This window comes from Ranitomeya imitator, chromosome 1, assembly GCF_032444005.1.
Source record: "Ranitomeya imitator isolate aRanImi1 chromosome 1, aRanImi1.pri, whole genome shotgun sequence".
NCBI lineage: Eukaryota > Metazoa > Chordata > Amphibia > Anura > Dendrobatidae > Ranitomeya > Ranitomeya imitator.
Genome location: NC_091282.1, coordinates 1,131,158,462 through 1,131,183,510, shown reverse-complemented (window position 1 = coordinate 1,131,183,510; position 25,049 = coordinate 1,131,158,462). Strand labels below are relative to the sequence as shown.

Sequence of the window (25,049 nt, the reverse complement as noted above, 5' to 3'; positions counted from 1 at the left end):
CCTTAAATAACAAGAATTGTCAAGAGCTGGTGAGTGCAGCCATTTTTTGTTCTTTCTTACTATTATTTATTAATTGTATTATTTTTACATTTGAATAAATAAAGTATATATGGATTCTAGACTCCCGATTCTTTAGAATCGGGCTGCCATCTAGTGCTATATAAATACAATTTTAACTTTATGTTTTAGTTTACGGATACAACGTACTCACTAAAACATGAATTTCCTAATGAAGAGACTAAAATATGAATTTCCCAATGAAGAGAGGATCACTCTGACTATTCTTATCTCTATAGCCAAACCTACCCCTATCAGAAAAAAAACATAAAAAACAAACATAAACCATTATACTTAACTTTCCTGTGCTCCCTCGCAGCGTCCTGTTCTGATGCCAGCAGCGGATTTGTGATTGGCAGTGTTGTCATGCCTACAAGCAGAGGACAGCTGCCAGAATACACACTGCTCCCTGCACCCGGGACTATGGGTGTCTGGAGCAGTGAATATTCATTGATCTTTAATAGCAGGCTCAGTAGTCGCAGCCACCGGCTTCCTGCAGCTGCCGGATGATCAGGTGTGCCCCCTACTAAAGGGAATGAGTATTCACTGCTCTCTACTCCAATTGGTGTGGAGAGAAGTGAATATTCATTCTCTTTAATAGTGGGCACATGTGATCGCCTGGCGGCTGCAGGAAGCCGGCGGCTGCTGGTACTGTGCCTCCTATTAAAGATCAATTAATATATTCTGCTCTCCCGACTATGGGAGTGAAGAGCAGTGAATATTAATTGCCTTAAGTAACGGACAGACTTCAAAGCCAAGCCGCCACAGGAAGCCGGCGGCTGCAGCTAAGAGTGTTTGCTATTAAAGAGAAATTAATATTCACTGCTCTCCTCACCCATGGGCATACAGAGCAGTAAATATTTCTCTTTAGCAGCGGGCACAGGTGTTAGCTGCAGCCGACTCCTGTCACCTGCTGCTCCACTGTTGCCACTTTCCCACTTCCACATTCACAGTAGGTACATCCAGACTATAAGACACCCCCCCCCCCCATTATCCTCCAAAGTTTTGGAGGAAAAAAGTGAGTCTGAGGGTATGTTTCCATGGTCAGTAAATGCTGCCGGTTGGACACTGCATACAACCGCAGTGTCTAATCCGCAGCGGCCAGATGTTACAGCATAGTGGATGGGATTTTATGAAATCCCATCTCCGCTATGCATGCAGGGACATCTCTGGCTTCCCTGAGGAGACAGACATGTGGTGCGTCTTTCTAGACCGCAGCATGTCAATTTATCTTATTGAGATGCTCAGTCTTCGCAAGATAAATATCACCATCCAATGTATTGGACGCAGTGATTCCACATGGTTCAATGAACACAAAGCTGGCAGCGCTTTGGATGGAGCGGAAATGTGCTGCGTCCAAAGCGCTGCTAATATGGACCATGGAAACATACCCGTATAGCCCGAAAAATACAGTACCTTATTAAAAATGAAGTATATTTAATATATACCAAGAGTGCAGGTCAAATTTCATGTCTTTATAGAAAAATGGATGGCACACCTACAGTGAAACATGGTGGTGGCAGTGTCCTTATGTGGGGTTGCTGGTGTTAGGAGCTACATTTCATTGATGGCATAATGAATTCACAAATGTAGTGCTCCATATTCAAAGAGAAAATGTTCCCAACACTCCGTGCCCTTGGTAGATACTTTTCCAACGTGACTATGACCCAAAAAACACGTCTGTTACATTTCTCAAGAAGAACAGTGTGAAATTGATTCCATGGCTGAGCGTCTCCTGATCTGAGCCCAATCAAGCAGCTATAGGGAATTCTGAAGAGACAGGTTGTCATCACTCTCCACCAGCAGCCAGGTTCTAAAAGAGGTTGTTCTTGAAGACTGGAAAATGATAGATGTTGCAATATGACGCCAACTTGTTCATTACATGCCTAGAAGACTTGCCGCTGTCCTCAAAAAGTCATGGAGGTTATACTTTTTGATGTGGGGTGTACTCATTTTTGCATTAACTTATTTGAGTAAATTTGAAGATTTTGTAATGAAAGTTATATTAACCTTACTATCATGTTAAGGGGTTAAAAAAGTTCTATGCAATTCACTTATTTTTTGGAAATTGTTCTTATTTTCAGCAAGATTGATTCAAATCGTTCTTTTCATTCAAAAACTGCACTTATTATGCTGAGCATATCACATAAATAATTTTTTATTATTGCTCACTTTTTCACTGCAACTGGAGCATCCACAAGAGCTCCAGCTATGAGAAAAAAATAACATCCCTTGCTCTGCCACACGTCACATATAGAGCTATAATGGCTATGATGAGATCCAGCAGCTCCGCTATTCCCAGTAGACATCCCACAATAATGTAAATCTCGGGGTCTAATAAAAACCTCGACAGAGCCCATGCTTTCATTCGCACTGAATGAGTGCCATATAGCCGGCAAAAGAGAAGACAGAAGCAGTGAAAAGCGGCTTCTGTCTTTTGCCTAGGTGTCTTTCACAGCTGGAGACCAGACCTGTGCTTGATAGATTGCAGGAGCTAAAGAGTTAATGCAGTAAAGGGTTAAAGGGAATCGGTCACCCCCAAAATTGAAGATGAGCTAAGCCCAGCAGCATCAGTGGCTTATCTACAGCATTCTGGAGTACTAATTTTTCCTGCAATGCCACCTCGGCCAGGTCCTCCAAAGCAAGTCACATTCTTAGCGACGGCTCACCACCGAGGCTACAAGATGAGGATCATAAACTGAGGATCCCACATATCTGAGTTCCCCAACAGGATATATATAAAAAAAGGGTATTAAACTAAACATCCCCTTTGCAGATGCCTTATAAAACCTAACTTAATTGCCACTGCTGATCCCACTTAATGGTCCACAAAAGGTCCCACACGGACTTCTCCAAGCGGACGCCTTGTGATACTACCATGAGATTGAGACTTGTTGTGAAGAACAGAACATTACACCGCATTAAACGGATGACTAGCAGAGAAGAGTGAAGCCCGGTGCACCGGCAGCTCAGGGACGTCATGTTCTTCCTCACATTCTTCCTTGATTTGTATTTAGGAGCAGAGAAGCGTAAAGGCCGACTGCTGAGTGATGCATTCCAGGCTCGGGCCGCCATACACCCTTACCGCTTCATTACATGGAGGACTGGGCTTATTATCTATACTTACTAGAAGATGCTGGCACTAGTCTAAACAATTGTTTTATTGGCACTCCAAATGTAAAAATGTTTAGGGGAAACCGTTAAGAAACAGAGCCAGCGCTAAGTGGCCGGTCCAACAATGATCCTCCTCATTACCGCAAGCTCAGCTTGGCAAAGTCACAGCTCACAAAGCCACACCAAATAAATCCCGCAGCCGGGACGCCGAGGTTAATTGATAAAATGCAAGCTACATAGTGGAAAAAGGAAAGTAATGACATTCCTGGCCTAACAATTACTGGCTCCTGCAGACTTTATTAATGAACACAAGGCACGCGTCCCCAGCTCCGCATGTAAGGATGGCTCCACGGAGAACACGTAGGCTGCACACCAGCCCTGCAAAAGGTCTACTCATCACCAACTCCTCATTCTAGCTCATTTCTGCACAACTAATAAAAAAATGATTTATTAAGTGGCCATTTTATGATTTGACCATAAGGCTTGGTTCACACCAGCATCCGATTTAAGAAAAGTGAAAGAACTTCTTAAAAACAAAAAAACAAAACAAAAAGAATCTGTCCAATGACGGCTACAAATGGCGCCAAACAAACTATTTCCTATAGTGTTTCCTTTCACGAGAGACCGGTATATTAACAGAAAAATAATGCAGCATTTTTACTTAATGCTTACATTGCACATAGATCATTAATCTTCTTAAAGGGAGCATTTCATCAAATAAAAACATGATTTAAAGAATAGTTTATGTTAAATATATTCTTAAAACCATTGGAGAATATAATATAATAATATATCCCTTTTTTTTTATTTGCATAAAACCAGCTGTATTAAAAAAAAAAAAAGAAGCAGAAAAAAACTAAATAAAAAAAAAAACTGGATAGTAATTTCACACTGGCCACACGGACATGGGCAGTGATACATGGAGTAACTCACTGACCTCAGCAGGAGAGTTATTTAGACATGTTCTGATGTATCTGGGCACATCACCTGTTGAGAATGGCGGATCCTGTGGTATCTACTGTGTATGGAAGTGTTATCTGTCATTGTAATCCTGCCTGTGATGATAATGAGACTGATGAAAAGCTTTCTGTACAGAACAGGGAGTTTGAATCTAGTCTTAAGGTACCGTCACATTTAGCGACGCTGCAGCGATCTAGACAACGATCCCGATCGCTGCAGCGTCGCTGTGTGGTCGCTGGAGAGCTGTCACACAGACAGCTCTCCAGCGACCAACTATGCGAAGTCCCTTGGTAACCAGGGTAAACATCGGGTTACTAAGCGCAGAGCCGCGCTTAGTAACCCGATGTTTACCCTGGTTACCAGCGTAAACGTAAAAAAAAAAAAAAACTACATACTTACATTCTGGTGTCTGTCCCCCGGCGCTGTGCTTCTCTGCACTGACTGTGAGCGCCAGCCGTAAAGCAGAGCGGTGACGTCACCGCTGTGCTCTGCTTTCCGGCCGGCGCTTACACAGTGCAGAGAAGCACAGCGCCGGGGGACAGACGCCGGACTGTAAGTATGTAGTGTTTGTTTTTTTTACGTTTACGCTGGTAACCAGGGTAAACATCGGGTTACTAAGCGCGGCCCTGCGCTTAGTAACCCAATGTTTACCCTGGTTACCAGTGAAGACATCGCTGGATCGGCGTCACATACGCCGATTCAGCGATGTCTGCAGGAGTCCAGCGACGAAATAAAGTTCTGGACTTTCTGCGCCGACCCACTATGTCACAGCAGGATCCTGATCGCTGCTGCGTGTCAAACTCAATGATATCGCTATCCAGGACGCTGCAACGTCACGGATCGCTAGCAATATCGTTCAGTGTGACGGTACCTTTAGGCTTGATGGCCAGTGCAAACATTTATCTATAGATAAAAAAAAATATTAATGATGAAGATATGAAAAAACACCTAATTTAAAAAAAAAAACCCAAAATAAAACAATTTGAAGAAAGTCATATTTATAGGATAGACTGTAATTTGAATTTTTATTTGAAAAATCAGCAGTATGCATGAAAATACGCTTTGTAATCTAGGCTAATCAGAGCAATTCGCTACTTTTTACCCCAGGACCAATTCATTCTCAAAATCCTCAATTCCCAGGTAAAATGTGTATTCAGTAATGACAGATTGTGACATTACTGTGCTAGGAGATGGCAGCTACTACTGATCAGATTCTCAGTAATCCTACAACTGGTCTTCACTAAATACGGATTTTACCTGGGAATTGAGGATTTTCAGTCCTGGTGGAGAAAGAAGTCTCTAATAACAGATTACAAAGTTGCTTATTTCCACGTGTACTATTGGTTTATGAAATAGAAGTTAGAATGACTTATTCTTTTACATAGAGACCTGATTTAAACAATAGGCCATTTTCTGATGACACATTGCAGGTAATATATAGGTTGGCTCAACAAGATGGAGAATGTTCATCGTGATAATTGATAAACTTTCTGGATTTATCTTTCTCTGCACAGGATATAAAAGTTCTTACATTCTGTAAATGAAAGATCTTGTGTCTGGTTGTAATAATACTTGTTGTTAAATGAAAAGTCCGGACTCAAAAAAAATCAAAGTATATCGCAAGTAAGACACAAGTGTATGTCTCACATAGTCCACCTTACAGCAAGCTTCCTCTTGATGAACACCTCTGAGGCCACACAACCCTTCACTGGGCAACGCAGAGCCTCAGGATCACACTTGGCAGGTCTTAACCTCACCTGGTCAAACTGAAGATCTTCACCTCTCTGAAGAGACCTTGACAGGAGCTTCTCCTGTGAAGAGAGACATACGCAGGTATTAGCATGTAGCGTGAATGGGGAGAAAGCACCAACGCTCACTTATCGGAATCATATCTTGCCCACAACATGGCAGAGAAGACCTGGCAGGACAGGGTCCTATCTGCTTATTCATGGTAAAATAGTGCACGCTAGAGAGGACACTCAAATTTAAAGGGGGCTTCTTATCTCCAAGATCCATGGATACCTAAGCCACTACAATGCCCTGCACATGGGGTGAGCGACATAGTGAATCAGAAGAACTATACTACATGTATAATTAATTGGAGGTATTTGCTAGTATTCTCTTATTGCACCTACTACATGTTGGGATAGGTTCTTGGAGATGGAAATATCCCTTTAAACTATGATTTTTACTGTATCAGACGTTCAAAGTCAAATTTAAATCATAATGACCTTGTTTTTATTGTATTTTACACCTGTTGCTCCCCAGAGTATTTTTTTCTAAAATCCATCATAGTTTCAGAGATCTGAGTCTTTTTATTAGGCGCGATTTTTTAAATGTAGTTTTTGCCAAGGGGGCGTGGCTCCCAAAGTAATAATGCAGAGCAGCCCAAAAACACACACCACAGTCCTGTAAACCACAACCCTTTGGAAAACACCGTAAAAAAACACCCACATCTCTAAAGTCAAGGAATCTCGCAGGACTCTGGTCCGGTGGCCGTGGTCTACTGACGTGGCACCTGAACAAGGGTTCAGCAATCTCCTTCCCCAACCCTAGTAGGGAGCATGCCCCGACTTACGCCATCATGCAGCATGTGACTTACCGTACATTGGTCATGATTTATAAAAAGAAAAAAAAAGTAACATTGCAGAAAGTATATCAAGCAAAATATATTTCTTTGAGCTAGATCACGAAAAAAGAAAGTAAACTAGTTACTAAGGTAACTACAATCTTTAATCTCTCCCTTTCCTCTAGTATTTTCCCCTCCTCCTTCAAACTCTATCATTATTCCATTATTAAAAAAACCCTCTCTCGACCCATCCTGCACAAACAACTACAGACCAGTCTCCAACCTGCCCTTCATCTATAAACTCTTGTAGCGCCTGGCCTACCCGTTACCTCTCCACTCACACCCTCCTAGACCCTTCACAGTCTGGCTTCCACCCCCTACATTCTACAGAATCTGCACTCAAAGTGACCAATAACCTTCTGACAGCAAAATGTAATGGTGACGACTCTCTGTTCATTCCTCTCCACCTCTCTGCAGCTTTCGACACTGTTGACCACCCTCTCCTACTCTCTAGGCTCCAGTCACTAGGCATTAAGGACACTGCTCTCTCCTGGTTCTCCTACTATCTTTCTGACCGCTCCTTCAGTGTATCGTTCGCTAGCTCCACTCATCTCCTCTTCTCTCACTGTCGGGGTACCTCAGGGCTCAGTCCTTGGCCCCCTTCTCTTCTCTCTCTGCACGGCCCCAATTGGACAGACCATCAGCAGATTTGGCTTTCAGTACCATCTTTATCTAGATGACACACAACTATACACATCATCCCCTGACCTTACCCCCGCTGTACTACAGAACACCACTGACTGTCTGTCCGCAGTCTCCAACATCATGTCCGCTCTCTATCTGAAACTCAACCTCTCCAAAACTAAACTTCTTCTGCTCTCGCCATCTACTAACCTCCCTAAATCTGACATTTCTCTTTCCGTAGGTGGCACCATAATAACACCCCGGCAGCAGGCGCGCTGTCTGGGTGTTATGTTTGACACCGATCTCTCCTTCACCTCCCATTTACAATCTCTTGCCCCCTCTGCAGGTTACACCAAAAGAACATCTTTAGAATCCGCCCCTTTCTCACCATGGAAACAACAAAGTCCCTCACTGTTGCCCTGATCCACTCCCACCTGGACTACTGTAATGATCTAATAATTGGCCTCCCCCTCACTTGACTTTCCCCTCTCCAGTCTATCCTTAATGCAACAGCCATGGTCGTCCATCTAGCTAATCGGCATTCGGACGCGTCCGCTCTTCGCCATTCGTTATAGGAACCAATTCAAACTGCTTGCTCTCACCCACAAAGCTCTCCACAGTGCGGCACCCCCTACATCTCCTCCCTTATTTCTCTCTATGGGCTTACTCACTCGTTATGCTCTGCAAGTGACTTTCGACTAACCTTTGCACTTATCTGTACCTCCCACTCCCGGCTCCAAGACTTCTCCCACGCTGCACCAATTCTCTGGATTGCTCTACCCCAAGAAATTAGGACCATTCACAATTTATATAGTTTTAGGCGCTCCCTCATAGCACATTGTTCAGAGCGGCCTATCACGTTCCCTAATCAAAGTCATTTTATGTGTGTGTAGCCCATTCACTACCTGAGAATAACCCTCCATCAAACTCCACCGCACCCAACAGCACCACAAATACTGGCTGGTGACCAGCTCATGCCGCCTTTATCTATCCCCCACCCTGTGGTTGGCGTTCATAGCAAGCCTGCAATTCAGTTACATAGGAGCGAACTGATGATCGCTGCTATGTAGCAGCTTCTAGCCTCCCATGGAGGCTACTGAAGCATGGCAAAAGTAAAAAAAAAATAAAAACATAAAAAAAAAGTTAAAATATGAAAAATAAATAAATAAAAGTTTAAATCACCCCCTTTCGCCCCATTCAAAATAAAACAATAAAAATCAAACCTACACATATTTGGTATCACCGTGTTCAGATTCGCCCGATCCATCAATAAAAAAATGGATTGACCTGATCGCTAAACAGCCTAGTGAGAAAAAAATTAGAAATCCCAGAATTACGTTTTTTTGGTCGCCGCGACATAGCATTAAAATGTAATAACAGGCGATCAAAAGAATGTATCTGCACCAAAATGCTATAATTAAAAACGCCAGCTCTGCACGCAAAAAATAAGCCCTCAACCGACCCCAGATCATGAAAAATGGAGACGCTATGGGTATTGGAAAATTGCGCAATTTTTTTTTTCTTTTTAGCAAAGTTTGGAATTTTTTTACCACTTAGATAAAACGTAACCTAGACATGTTAGGTGTCTATGAACTCGTACTGACCTGGCGAATCAAAATGGCAGGTCAGTTTTAGCATTTAGTGAACCTAGCAAAAAAGCCAAACAAAAAACCAGTGTGGGATTGCACTTTTTTTTGCCATTTCACCGCACTTGGAATTTTTTACCCCGTTTTCTAGTACACGACATGCTAAAAACCAATTCTGTTGTTGAAAAGTGCAACTTGTCCCGCAAAAAACAAGCCCTCACATGGCCATATTGATGGAAAAATAAAAAAGTTATGGCTCTGGGAAGGAGGGGAGCGTAAAACGAGAACGCAAAAACGGAAAAGATCAAGGTCGTGAAGGAGTTAATTATTGTATTATTTTGAATGTTGTTACTTATGACTGTTGTGTATGAACTGCTAAACTGTAAAGCGCTGCGGAATATGTTGGTGCTATATAAAGATTATTATTGTTATTACTGATGCACATCACTTCACCGGGTGAATGAGGGTCTATGGCGGCATTTGCCTTATGCATTGGAGAACTTTCACATGACAAGGTGAGAACACGGCAGCAGAACCTACACATAGGGACATTTGTTAGAAAAGAGTACAATAAAAAAAAAAACTGATGTTCTGCGTGATCCAATGAAGTATTTGTATCTTAATTTATGGGACAATTCCTTTAATTCATGTGAACTTTTCTAGAATATTTCTAGAGAAGAAGTGAAGCAAACACGTCGCCTGTAATAATACTGTAACCAGAATATAGCTATAATTTCTATGTAAGGAAATCTTTGTTTCAGGCTCGATTTATAACGGAGCCATAATAACTCTGCAAGTTCCATTTTACAATAAATTCTGAAAAACTCTCGATTTGTAATACGGGCTATTATGGGGTTGTCTGAATATTATTAAAAAGAAAAATAGGCCAATAGTGACAATAAAAAAAAACCCACAGGGCTACCTGCTTCCTCTGCTGACAGGTGACAATAACTGACCACTGCAACCAATTAGCAGCAACTGATTGGCTGCAGCAATTATGTGCCACTCAAGCACTCTTATCTGGCTTGGTAGGCACATGACTGCTGCTGCACTTGACACAGGTCCTCCGGGGTGCTACATGGGCAGCTGCAGAAAGTAACAGCAGATTTACAGAAGGAGAGTATGTGTATAAATACCCCCCATGGGCCATTTTGCTGCCTTATTTCCCATAATACCAAGCCAGAGAACGTACACATTTCAATACATCACAAAGGTGGATGACTTTAATAGAATAATTTCTGCACTTCACTTCTGTGCAGCAAGAAACAAAGTTGATCCTTATTTTTCCCCTATAACTAAGTAGCAAACCCTCGAAGACCACACACTTATCTCAGTGTGAACATACGGGATAACCATATCCCTCTGCCACCACATGACATGGCCTCCCTAAAAACAAACTGCAGAGTAACGCTAAGGACAAGGGACTAGTCCAGATACTGGAGGCATTAAAGGAAAGGAAATATCGGTCAGAGAAGCATGGAAGGCAAGCAGAAGGGAAACCTCGAGAACAGCATGAGTTAGTAACTTAAGAATGGCGACTGATATTCTGGAAAGTTGTATAACGGATCATCAATCCTGATGAGCCGGAGCAGCTTCATGTGATAAGGATTTTACTGGCCCATAAATTAGGCAGGATAACTCAATACCTATCCATGTATGTCCCTTCTATTGTGCTAGATGATGTAGAGCCGCGACTCCTGCTCTCTTCTGAGGACATCGACTGGGTTTATTGGGATGTAACAAATTTACAAGCATTGACCGAAATTGAAAAGAATGTGAATATATGTCCCAGAATGAAAATCAACATGAAATAGTGCTTATTCCCTTCATAATCTCGCAGGCTGGAAATGTAGAGGAATATTATGGACAATCCACTAAAGACAAGCGAGCCAGTAATGTATTCAACTACTACAAGCCACAAACCAGCCCAAAGATATAGTACACCCACTGCGACAGTATACAGATGCTCCATACTGAAATACAGAAACGTGCAGAAAGAAATGTATCATGAATACACACAAGACCATACAGAAAGGAGCACCTAAAATCTCACCATGAACAGGATACCTCTGCAATGGAGGACAGTGAAACGCGCGTCAGGGTGTTTGCTTGCCTTATCTCCCGCTCTTACCTCGCTGTGTCTTCAGGTCTGAATATTTTTTGGGGGTAATATTTATCAAATTACTAGTTAGCAGAATGCTATGTGTAGTGTTTGAGACACTTCACTATCCTTCTTCGGTGCACAAGAATAGCGTAAGTGTACGTGAATTAAAGGAATTTTCCCATCTTCATACATGAGTATTGTTGGATAGTGCTTGTAAATACCAGCATTTTTATAACTCACCGCTTGATAACATTTTCCACCGTTCTTGACATAGCAATACTATTTTTTTGCGGTCACAGCTGACAGTCTACCTCTGCTAGACAGGAGAACATGGGCAGTGCTTACAAGCTCTTTTCTATTGAGATTGTAAGCACCATTTTTAAAGCTCGTCAGAATCGCTGGAGCGCGCATGTTACCTCCTAATCCCAGCGAGCTCCAGCTCAGCGCTTACAAACTGGCGACCTCCCAGGCAAAAGTGTTCATTTCTCAACAACAGCTGCAAATTTTAATAACTTTTGCTTTTTTTTTTTTTTTTACAAGTACTATCTGAAATATCCATGTATATGAGGGATTGTAAGGGAAGTCTAATATTTTTAGATATTTTGCCCGATTTCCAACTCCCCAGCACTGTCCCCAACTGAGCATGTACATAAAGTGCAGCACAGATTCATCCCCACTAAAAGCCGAGATCCTCAGATCAGGAACAGAACAGACATTTATAGGACATTTCATAACTTTCCCAATTTATTAGAAAAACATTTACAGCACATTTTGCATTGTACTGCTGTACCTAATATATTAGACATTTGAGGAGTTGAAGTATTTTATACTGACTTCACCAAAATAGACCGACTCCAACTCGACAGCCATAACACTGGTCTACGGAAAAAAAAAAATTCTGGCATGGACTTTAAGAACGGTTTTAGATTAATTTGAGGGTGCTGAATTCAAATCTGATCTTATAATTTCTCTATCACATCACGTTTTTGCGCTATAGGTATATAGCCCATTTTCATGAATTCCATGATAAATATAAGTAGTGTAGGAAAAGTGCCGGTTTATACGCTTCACTAAGGTAAATTTAGTTTTCATTTAGTCTCCCAATAAATGTGAGAATATCTTTGTTTATTTGAACATGCATAATTCCCATTTGTTATGATAACACCCTTGTTTTCTGTGCTACTGGGACAGTAGAGCTACAGCAGAGCATTGGGTGAAAACTGAATGGCCTCAGCGACAGAGATTAGCATCTGGCGATAAGAATGCCATCCATGATCCTCTAGTGGATAGGAAGGACATTGTCTTTCCTCCCTTACACATAAAACTTGGATTGATGAAGCAGTTCGTCAAAGCTCTCAATCACAGTGGAGAAGGCTTTAACTATAGATGTTCAACTTTTCCTGGTCTTAGTGAAGAGAAGAAAAAGGCTGGAATATTTGATGGACCTCAAATAAGAACACTTATGAGAGACCCAAATTTGATCACATCAATGAATGAGACAGAAGAAAGATCTTGGAATGCATTTTGTAATGTGGTGCAGAATTTTCTAGGGAATAAGAAAGCAGACACCTATGAAGAGATTGTGGCAGAGCTACTAATGAGTCTGCAAAATCTTGGATGTAGAATGAGTATCAAGATTCACTATTTACACAGCCATTTGGACTTTTTTCCAGAGAACCTTGGGGATGTGAGCGAGGAACAAGGGGAGCGTTTTCATCAGGACATTAAAACAATGGAAGAACGGTATTAAGGCCGGTGGGACTCACATATGATGGAGACTATTGCTGGAGCTTGATGAAAGACAACCCAGAAGCTGTACATCACAGATCAGACAAGAAAAGAAAGTTCAAATAACTTCCATTTGCCATTCATCTGTGTGCCATATATATGTGCTTTTATATTTTGTAGTTTAATTCTGTAAGTATGTTTGATTTGCTGTACATAGACTTTGCAATCTTTGTTATTCCTTGATTAAAAATATATAAAATGTAGTATCGAAAATCATGTGTTTATCATAAAACATTAGGAGTAATTTTCATCAAAAATTGAAAATATCTCGAAATCCTGATGTGATAGCGAAAAAGCGGAGTTCATATTCGTAATCAGCAGCCAAAATTGACTTAAAATATGTTTTAAAACCTTTTGCCAGAAAAATTGCGTTTACCAGTGTAATTGATACATGCATTTTATTTGTATGTTTATAAATTTGAATAAAGCATTTTTATATAGTTATAGTGAATTTAATGTGTAATTTGTGTGTTTTTTTTGTCGTATTGGTTGGAAATGTAGTGCAGTCTGTTGGTATACAGATCAGAAGATAAACTATGCAGTTGTGGCCAAAAGTATTGACACCCCTGCAATTCTGTCAGATAATACTCAGTTTCTTCCTGAAAATGATTGCAATCACAAATTCTTTGGTATTATTATCTTCATTTAATTTGTCTTAAATGAAAAAAACACAAAAGAGAATGAAGCAAAAAGCAAAACATTGATCATTTCACACAAAACTCCAAAAATGCGCCAGACAAAAGTATTGGCACCCTCAGCCTAACACTTGGTTGCACAACCTTTAGCCAAAATAACTGTGACCAACCGCTTCCGGTAACCATCAATGAGTTTCTTACAATGCTCTGCTGGAATTTTAGACCATTCTTCTTTGGCAAACTGCTCCAGGTCCCTGATATTTGAAGGCTGCCTTCTCCAAACTGCCATTTTTAGATCTCTCCACAGGTGTTCTATGGGATTCAGGTCTGGACTCATTGCTGGCCACCTTAGAAGTCTACAGTGCTTTCTCTCAAACCATTTTTTAGTGCTTTTTGAAGTGTGTTTTGGGTCATTGTCCTGCTGGAAGACCCATGACCTCTGAGGGAGACCCAGCTTTCTCACACTGGTCCCTACATTATGCTGCAAAATTTGTTGCTAGTCTTCAGACTTCATAATGCCATGCACACGGTCAAGCAGTCCAGTGCCAGAGGCAGCAAAGCAACCCCAAAACATCAGAGAACCTCCGCCATGTTTGACTGTAGGGACCGTGTTCTTTTCTTTGAATGCCTTTTTTTTCTCCTGTAAACTCTACGTTGATGGATTTGCCCAAAAAGCTCTACTTTTGTCTCATCTGACCAGAGAACATTCTTCCAAAACGTTTTAGTCTTTTTCAGGTAAGTTTTGGCAACCTTTTTATGTCTCGGGGTAAGAAATGGTCCCTTTTCATTCAGACGCCGACGTATAGTACGGGTTGACACTGTTGTACCCTCGGACTGCAGGGTAGCTTGAACTTGTTTAGATGTTAGTCGAGGTTCTTTATCCAACATCCGCACAATCTTACGTTGAAATCTCTGGTCAATTTTTCTTTTCCGTCCGACATCGTCCACAGTGCCATGGGCTTTAAACTTCTTGATGACACTGCGCACGGTAGACACAGGAACATTCAGGTCTTTGGAGATGGACTTGTAGCCTTGAGATTGCTCATGCTTCCTCACAATTTGGTTTCTCAAGTCCCCCGACAGTTCTTTGGTCTTCTCTCTTTTCTCCATGCTCAATGTGGTACACACAAGGACACAGAACGGAGGTTGAGACAACTTTAATCCATGTCAACTGGCTGCAAGTGTGATTTAGTTATTGGACCTTTTCTCCTGACCGAAACGTCGCCACAAGGGGCAGAATAAAATGTAAGATTTATCCTTCACCATTTTGTGAGGCGGTGTCTTTTTGATCTTTTTTGACATGGAATACGCTCTGGGATGGACTCCCTGGTCTTGACATGCACTTTTTGTCCTTAGCCCCTTCATGACCGGGGGATTTTTCGTTTTTCCGTGTTCGTTTTTCGCTCCCCTCCTTCCCAGAGCCATAACTTTTTTATTTTTCTGTCAATTTGGCCATGTGAGGGCTTATTTTTTGCAGGACGAGTTGTACTTTTGAACGACATCATTGGTTTTAGCATGTCGTGTACTAGAAAACGGGAAAAAAATTCCAAGTGCGGTGAAATTGCAAAAAAAGTGCAATCCCACATTGGTTTTTTGTTTGGCTTTTTTGCTAGGTTCACTAAATGCTAAAACTGACCTGCCATTATGATTCTCCAGGTCATTACGAGTTCATAGACACCAAACATGACTAGGTTATTTTTTATCTAAGTGGTGAAAAAAAATTCCAAACTTTGCTAAAAAAAAAAAAAAAATTGCGCCATTTTCCGATACTCGTAGCGTCTCCATTTTTCATCATCTGGGGTCGGTTGAGGGCTTATTTTTTGCGTGCCGCGATGACGTTTTTAATGATAGCATTTCGGTGCAGATACGTTCTTTTGATCGCCCGTTATTGCATTTTAATGCAATGTCGCGGCGACCAAAAAAACGTAATTCTGGCGTTTCGAATTTTTTTCCCGCTACGCTGTTTAGCGATCAGGTTAATACTTTTTTTTAATTGATAGATCGGGCGATTCTGAGTGCGGCGATACCAAATATGCGTAGATTTGATATTTTTTTTATTGATTTATTTTGATTGGGGCGAAAGGGGGGTGATTTAAACTTTTATGTTCTTTTTATTTTTTTCACATTTTTTTAAACTTTTTTTTTTAACTTTTGCCATGCTTCAATAGCCTCCATGAGAGGCTAGAAGCAGGCATAGCACGATCGGCTCTGCTACATAGCAGCGATCTGCTGATCGCTGCTATGTAGCAGAATTGCACGTGTGCTGTGAGCGCCGACCACAGGGTGGCGCTCACAGCGACGGGCAATCAGTAACCATAGAGGTCTCAAGGACCTCTATGGCTACAATGGAGACGCATCGCCGACCCCCGGACATGTGACGGGGGTCGGCGATGACGTCATTTCCGGCCGCCCGACCGGAAGCGGTAGTTAGATGCCGCTGTCTGCGTTTGACAGCGGCATTTAACTAGTTAATAGGTGCGGGCAGATCGCGATTCTGCCCGCGCCTATTGCGGGCACATGTCAGCTGTTCAAAACAGCTGACATGTCCCGGCTTTGGTGCGGGCTCACCGCGGAGCCCTGCATCAAAGCAGGGGAGCCGGCATCGGACGGTATAGTACGTCCGATGCCGGTAAGGGGTTAAAGGATATGGCTTTATTGTGGGGTGCGGTTTAACTTTTTTTTTTTTTTTTTTAAGAGCCTGATATGTCACGGATATGTGCTGTACCCCACCCTGGAAACATCCCTATCCCCAGACTAAAGAGCCTGATATATCCTGGACCTCTATATGCCTTCCTACCCCACCCTCCTATTTTCACCATATGCTTTGGCAATGCTAACATGTACTTAGTCCTGCCAATAAAGCTCATTTGTATTTGAATTTGAGAGATAGAGCGAGAGAGTGCAAGACACAGACAGACACAGAGAGAGAGATGGAGACAGAGAGAGAGACAGAGTCCTCCAGAAAAATGCTCGAGTTTCACGTTCACTTCCATTATGCTCGCTACGTCCAAAGTGCACAATTCGAGTAGCGAGCAGTTGCACACTTCACTGCTCTATCAATACTAATCTTTATATCTAATGCTAGTCCTGCTTACATAATTACACAACCTTGGACATCTGAATCAGGAACAAGCCTTAGGACAAAAAGCATCCGTGCCAAGCAAAAGTTCTTCTAAGACCAATGCACACAGAGCAGGAGATTATCACTAAAGGACTAGTAAAACTGCTGCCATGTAGTCCTCCATATTGATGAGCTCTGTGTAATCACACCCCCCATCAATGATTGGCAGCTTTCTGCCTATGCACAGTGTACACCGAAAGCTGCCAATCAATAGAGTGGGCAGAGTTAAACAGAGCTCAGCATTCAGAGAACTGATAGATCTGCAGCAGAGAAGCCAGTGATTTTATCAAAATTACAGCAAGCAGTGAGTAACAGTAAGTGATATATCATTGGAATCAAGGTCTCTGCCCCTACATCATGCTGTTCTCAGATGTGGTAGCAAAAACCTGGTGACAGATTGCCTGTAACAGTGTATATCTCTCTCCTCTGATGTTGGCACTATAAAATATCTGTAGACAAACTAACAATCAAATAGGTGAGAGTCCCTAATATCAAGAAAAAAAAACGCCAAAAAAAGGACCCCTAAAATATAACTTATTTATACAAAGCTGAAATCATGTTTCAAAATATCAATACGGTAAGTAAAAACAATTGGGGAGTGAGTCTTAATAAGGGGAGAAATTACAATAAGATGCATCCTAGTGAGCCCTAACCAGTTACTATGCTGTGCCCTGCCTGGCAGTGGAGGTTGCACCCTTAGTTTCTACAGCATGGCGCCCCCCCTCATCGACGGCTCTCCCTGATGACCCTATTAGGTCCCTACTAAAAAGGAACTGTCCCAAAGCACCCTAATACCCGAGATAATGGTGAGCTGGTGGATAAATAGTCACCAACAATGCTGTGCATCTAGCTGGTAACAAGTGACGATAAAGCCAGCGTCCTGTTCCTGGTTACAATGCTTTGTATATAGAGAACTACGGAATATCCTCACACATGTACTTCTATCCAAACTATAAAGAATCAGAGATCTATTACGTGCAGGGGAAGAAATAACAATAGTCATTAAGGTACAGTCCTAGAAGAAAAATATCAGACATCACCATAAGTAATGCAGGCGATCAGGGCAACGTAATCATGTACTGGTTGTCTTAGTGGGGTCGTCCGCTCACTGGCAGGAATTCCCATCATCAGATCCAAGCTGTAGTCAGGCACAACTTATAGTGAGGTAGCATGTAGCAGCATGCCAAATTAATACCCGACATCTCCCCCCCCAAAAAAAATAAATTGTTCATGAGGGGACCACAGCAGGATAATAATCTTTATAATAATAATAATCTTTAGTTTTATATAGCGCCAACATATTCCGCAGCGCTTTACAGTTTGCACACATTATCATCACTGTCCCAGATGGGGCTCACAATCTATATTCCCTATCAGTATGTCTTTGGAGTGTGGGAGGAAACCGGAGTACCCGGAGGAAACCCACACAAACACGGGGAGAACATACAAACTCTTTGCAGACGTTGTCCTGGGTGGGATTAGAACCCAGGACTCCAGCGCTGCTGTGCTAACCACTGCACCACCGTGCTGCCCGGATAAGGTTGGTGGGAATTCCAGCCGCATTACTTCCAGAATTGTTTTTACTTATCTATATTCTGAAACATGATTTCAGCTTTGTATAATTAAGTTCTATTTTAGGGGTCCATTTTTTGGTGGTTTTGTACCACTCTTAAATATCATAATCTAACTGCCTAGATCACATAATGAGTATCCATGTGTAGGAGGGCCACGTGCGGAGTCCCCCCATCCAGACATATAGGACACGGGCAGGCGCTGAGAGATGACGAAGTTCTTCATGAATCTGACAATTCTATTCAAGTGATGGCTGATCCAGAGCGTGGCACACGGTAATGGCACTGTAGCAGTAGTAAAGTAACACGTAGCGGGCTGTATACAGGGCAGTGGTGGACGGTCGGCACAGGAGGGTGGAGGTCACCGCTGCGCAGCCTGCGGTACATTCTGCTGGCTCCGCACTGCTGCACAGTAACCAGATCATTGCTCCGTGCCAGCACTATAGCTGCAATGCAAACAGGACTAAAAATAAACCCATATTGGATTTTTCTGCTTATACCTTGTGACGTGCACCCGTGAAAGTCTGCATAGCCTGAAGGTTGAAATATTTCCTAGCCCTTGAGAGCAAATGCAAGTGGTTATTAACATTTCACCATTTCCAGGAGGACAGAAAACAATGGAAATACGCAAGCAATCCCACTACCAGAGGGCAGGAGAATATGTTCTGCAGGCTTCAGACACAATCTATCACTGTGATGAGTCCCCACTGATCCCCCAGCCTCACACTGCCGTAACACAAAGGGAGGACACTATGTGCGTCATAGAGAGCATTCATCCGAACGGGCGCTCCTGTGTATGGGAGAGTCGGCTGAGGGGCCGTTGGCCGAGTGATCGACCAAAGCATCTTTGACCAGCAGACATCACACCTAATGCATATGGCTGGTCTTGGAATCATAGCCCTGGTCCAGACTCACTAATCCCGGTATGAACAGCCAACAAGCATTTCAATAAAAAAAAAAGTTATTACACACTGAAACATAAAAAACAAATACTTTTTGCCAATTTGCTCTGGTTGGGTTTTAGGTGTCCTACACATTCAACTTTGATGTGGTCTGTAGTCATTACTCAGCTGAGAGGAGCACAAAAAAGGCTGATCTAGAGTTAGAACCTCTCCCACCAGAGTAAGCAGCTCACTGACAGATTCTCAAATAACTCATTCTGCAGCCAGCAATACACAGTGCAGCACTGAGGCTACAGAAGGCAAAGGGGGCAACGTTGCCAATGGAACCAAATTGGAAAAATTATTTTTAGACTGAAATACATGTAAGAAAAGAAAAATTAAGAAAATTACAATACTCAGCCGGTTCAAAATGCTCAATTGGGAGAGTAAATCGCTGTCATACTCATCTAACATTGGCGTAACGGACTGGAGAACAAAAGAGTTCACACTGCCATATTCTTATGTCCCCGGCATCATCTGTGGGGGGATGGTTGTGAGACCCCCATACACATTAGACAACCAAAAATCGGCAGATTGACCATATAGAATGTCTGCTCATCCTTGTGAGACTCATTTAATGACAATGTATAAATCAAAATGATGCATTTTTTTAACCTGTGGTGCGTTATTTAAAACAAACAGCATGTCAATTTTTCTGTATTTCTTTCGCAGTTTTCCCCATTGAGATCAACATGGCTAAGCAAAAAAACACAAAAAAAACACCAAAAATACGTGTAATTAACGCCTCATTTACAGTCATTTCTTTCTTCAAAAAATAAACACAACAAAAAAAAAGCTACAGTATTCCTGAACATTCCCAAACCGCAGTGTTATTCCTTGGCTGTAATTGGGTGAGGTCCAAGATACACATTAGTATTTACAAGCTTTATCCATGTGCATCTATAGTTATACACGACTCCACCTCACCCATGGATACTAGGTGTGCGAGATAGCCTTGTGCACCTGTGCTGCTGCCGCCGCTGCTTTATCATAGGGTCCGCAAAATCCTGCAGTGCATGCAGGCCCGGACTGGCCCACAGCAGAACAGGACAATTCCCCTGTGGGCCCCACTCCACCTACATGAGAAAAGTCTAGTTGGCACAATATATTTGCTTCACAATGTACAGACTAGGGAAACATCTCATTATTTATTTAACAAACAGGCCCGCTGATTATTAGATTGAAAAGCAGTGGGCCCCCAGAGTCGGTGCTACTGGTGGGCCCCCAGAGTCGGTGCTACTGGTGGGCCCCCCAGAGTCGGTGCTACTGGTGGGCCCCACCGAGAGTCGGTGCTACTGGTGGGCCACCCAGAGTCGGTGCTACTGGTGGGCCCCCAGAGTCGGTGCTACTGGTGGGCCCCCCAGAGTTGGTGCTACTGGTGGGCCCCCAGAGTCGGTGCTACTGGTGGGCCCCCCAGAGTCGGTGCTACTGGTGGGCCCCCAGAGTCGGTGCTACTGGTGGGCCCCCAGAGTCGGTGCTACTGGTGGGCCCCCCAGAGTCGGTGCTACTGGTGGGCCCCCAGAGTCGGTGCTACTGGTGGGCCCCCAGAGTCGGTGCTACTGGTGGGCCCCCAGAGTCGGTGCTACTGGTGGGCCCCCAGAGTCGGTGCTACTGGTGGGCCCCCAGAGTCGGTGCTACTGGTGGGCCCCCAGAGTCGGTGCTACTGGTGGGCCCCCAGAGTCGGTGCTACTGGTGGGCCCCCCAGAGTCGGTGCTACTGGTGGGCCCCCAGAGTCGGTGCTACTGGTGGGCCCCCAGAGTCGGTGCTACTGGTGGGCCCCCAGAGTCGGTGCTACTGGTGGGCCCCCAGAGTCGGTGCTACTGGTGGGCCCCCCAGAGTCTGTGCTACTGGTGGGCCCCCAGAGTCGGTGCTACTGGTGGGCCCCCCAGAGTCGGTGCTACTGGTGGGCCCCCAGAGTCGGTGCTACTGGTGGGCCCCCCAGAGTCGGTGCTACTGGTGGGCCCCCAGAGTCGGTGCTACTGGTGGGCCCCCCAGAGTCGGTGCTACTGGTGGGCCCCCAGAGTCGGTGCTACTGGTGGGCCCCCAGAGTCGGTGCTACTGGTGGGCCCCCAGAGTCGGTGCTACTGGTGGGCCCCCAGAGTCGGTGCTACTGGTGGGCCCCCCAGAGTCTGTGCTACTGGTGGGCCCCCCAGAGTCGGTGCTACTGGTGGGCCCCCCAGAGTCGGTGCTACTGGTGGGCCCCCAGAGTCGGTGCTACTGGTGGGCCCCCAGAGTCGGTGCTACTGGTGGGCCCCCAGAGTCGGTGCTACTGGTGGGCCCCCAGATCCGGTGCTACTGGTGGGCCCCCAGAGTCGGTGCTACTGGTGGGCCCATGGCAGTCCGGCATGGAGGGCATGAGTATTGTGACCAGGTATTGTGGCTTTTTCCGGGATGGTGTTATTCCTTGCCACACACATTGCTCGCTTCTAAACTTCTGAAGGCCATCAATGGGAACAAAGAAAAACCACCAACTCCAACTCGAGATGGACTGATAAATGAGAAATATAACAGGAAGGCTGACATTTCCCTAGAGTTGTCTTTAAGGAAGGGTTGAGATAATGTGCTTGCATCAGAGGAAACAAAGGGCTGCATTACTTGCCTAATGTGCTGTGCGCTGAACACAACCCGCAGCTCAAGGGATCTATTAGGTATTGTTTATACAGCAAGATCAAGCGTGCAGAGCTCAGCTGACGAAAAATACTGCTCGCTATATAATGAACCATTAATGGCCTCTGCACAGCGTAACCTTCCACCTGGATACTTAGCAAACGCATCCATCACCATCGTGTGCTGCTGTAAAATGCACCAGTGTTTTGCTATGATGTCACAGAAATGCACAGGGCAAATTGTTATGGTGTCCATGATAAAAGGCTTTCTGGCTTCACACCTTGGCCACCCTATCACCTAAGGGTCTGAATGGGGACTATGATCTCCTATCTTCTGTGTGACAATTATTTGTGGCCTCATGCTTATGCATTTGCATCTTACCATCACATATATGAGCCCTTTGCTACCCCAGTGACTGTGTTGCTTTTGCCAATTTAAACTGGGGTACTAAATGGAATTGTAACTAGCAATTTTTACAAAACACATCCATGTATGTAATACCATTTTATTATGATGGTAACGGTGCTCTCTTTTTCTTGCAGAGTCGCTTATATTAATTGTGGCAGCACTTCATCCACTTTACGTGGAGACACGCCATACCACTGATAGCCAAGTCACAGGACACAGTGGAATGCACAGCTTTCTCCTGGAAGGCACTATCCTCTGCTGACACCAACACCATCCTCTCCTGGCTACATCACTTCCAGTTACTTGCCCCTGCCACTCATTGGCTCTCAGCCGTTCCCATTCTCGCCCCTTCCTCATCTCTAACCCTGTCCATCACACTTTCCTTTTTACCCCCCCCCCCCCCCCTTTTTTTCCCAACCTCCACTGCCACTATTGCTCCATTTCTCTATTTTTACCGACAGATTTCATTCCACAATCAGCAATTCTGTGGGTCCACTCGCTCCCTCACATTTACCAACTGGTACGTCCATTGCCACTTTCCTAGGCTCCATACTTTCCTTACTTATGCGGTGGTCTAGAATTCTTGTCATAGTCAGCTATTTTCTATTATACTTTAGATTATTGCATTTGACCATTGTTTTCCATTGTATATACTTTTGTTATTTCATGCACATATGCACTTTGTTTATTTTGTTATATTATTTTGTATTTTATTTTTTGACCCGGTAGTGACTGATGAAGGTTCGGATGTAGGACCGAAACGTTTGTTATTTTGTGGACACCATTAAATCACCTGTCTTATGTTCAGTTGAGTGCCGAGTTTTTGCTTTATACCATGATAAAAGTGTGGCCCTCCAACTGAACAGCAAACTATAGGACATCATCAGGTCTACTTACCCTAGATTAACCAAAAACCATTACATGGAAAAGACTAAAAGAAAGGTACCCCGAGAGCGCCACTTCCAGGTCTACTGCACCACCTAAGGCAAGCCTGATGTAAGTGAACAAAGCCAAACAATGACTTGGAAGCTCGGTTTCTGTGTAATCAGACCGCTATGTTGGTTATTAGTACTGTACACTACTGCAGAAACTAACTTGTTGGACAAAGTAAAGGTGTCAAGTCTCTTGATAACCAGGGTAAAGAAGGAAGGAAGGATGTAATGAGACCTACAGGACTCGTCTTATTCTCATGGCTCATTTTGGTGCACTTATCGGTCTACTTTTAAGGACTACCATGGGGAATGAGTTAGCCCGGTCACTAGTAGCAGCTCAGCCCATAGTCCACAGAGACTATTCTTTAGGCTAGCTAGTATGAATTAGTAGACTTGGAGTGGCTTCTCACTGGCAGTAGGTGGTCAATAAATATAAAATATATTTATTTCTGATAACCATGCCCACCTAATGTGATCAATGCCGGTGAGGAGAAGCCTAAAGAATTGCAAGTCTCGGGACGATGGGCTAATCTGCTACGAGTGACCAAGCTAACTCATACCCCATGGTAGTTCCTAAAAGTAGACAGATAAGTGCACCGAAATGAGCCAGAGTAAGGATATGTGCACACGTTGCGGATTTTGTTGCGGATCCGCAGCGGTTTTCCCTGAGTTTACAGTACCATGTAAACCTATGGAAAACAAAATCCGCAGTGCACATCCTGTGGAAAAACTGTGCGGAAAGGTAGCGTTGTTTATTCCGCAGCATGTCAATTCTTTGTGCGTTTTACGCGTGCTCCATAATAGGAATCCGCAGGTGTAAAACCGCATGTGAAATCCGCACAAAAAAGATGTTAATCCGCGGTAATTCCGCAGTGCGGTTTACCTGCGGATTTACCAAAATCAGTCTGGAAAAATCCACAGGACTTTCCGCAACATGTGCACGTAGCCTAAGACAAGTCCTAGGGGTTTCATTACATCCGTCCTTTCCTCTATAGCATGGTTATCAAGAGACTTGTCCTGCAGCATCTTTAACAGCTGTACTTTGTCCAACAAGTTATTTCAGCTCAGAACGTCCACCTAATATGTTCAATTACTCCCACAGAATAAACAGCAAGCGGCGCTATAACAATACTTGAGCATTTAAAAACAAAATGAGTAATGAGCACAAGCTTCTGGGTGACCTTACAAAAACATTTAATTGTGGGTCAACCTCTTTAAAGAGTTGTTTTCCTACTTTTATACTGGTGACCAATCATGTGGACACACAATATCCAGGCCTCTATAAGCTTTGGAGAAAACTGTAGCTTTCTATGAAGGCTTCATACATTAGGAATTAATTAAATAAATGACAATACAATATGCAGTCTAGTTTAAATCTTATATGGAGAGAGCAGAACAAGTATCAATATGAAATTGGTGGATGTCCTACACCCAGGATCTCATACAACCAAGCTCTACCCAGTGCCAACAGAAGCTGGATGGATGTTAGCTGTTGCTGATCCGCTCCTATTCAGACAAGTGCGGATCTGCAATACAAAGTGGAGGCTATTAGATCTAAAAGTCGTCAACCAGAACAGCTGATGTGTGGTGGACAAGGAGAACAGCCGATGTGTGGTGGACAAGGAGAACAGCCAATGTGTGGTGGACAAGGAGAACAGCCAATGTGTGGTGGACAAGGAGAACAGCCAATGTGTGGTGGACAAGGAGAACAGCCAATGTGTGGTGGACAAGGAGAACAGCCAATGTGTGGTGGACAAGGAGAACAGCCAATGTGTGGTGGACAAGGAGAACAGCCGATGGGTGGTGGACAAGGAGAACAGCCAATGTGTGGTGGACAAGGAGAACAGCCAATGTGTGGTGGACAAGGAGAACAGCCAATGTGTGGTGGACAAGGAGAACAGCCAATGTGTGGTGGACAAGGAGAACAGCCAATGTGTGGTGGACAAGGAGAACAGCCGATGGGTGGTGGACA

The 25,049-nt window shown here is 43.6% G+C and overlaps 1 protein-coding gene across 8 annotated transcripts in view; it reads right to left on the bottom strand.

The window, feature by feature from the left end:
* FRYL (FRY like transcription coactivator) overlaps positions 1 to 25,049 on the bottom strand; it is a 409,884-nt gene that overhangs the window by 159,220 nt on the left and 225,615 nt on the right. For all 8 annotated transcript variants that reach the window (XM_069744494.1, XM_069744495.1, XM_069744489.1 and 5 more), the window contains one exon: positions 5,889 to 5,942. In XM_069744494.1, coding sequence (XP_069600595.1) covers positions 5,889 to 5,942 — 54 coding nt within the window. The remainder of the gene's footprint in view (positions 1 to 5,888; positions 5,943 to 25,049) is intronic.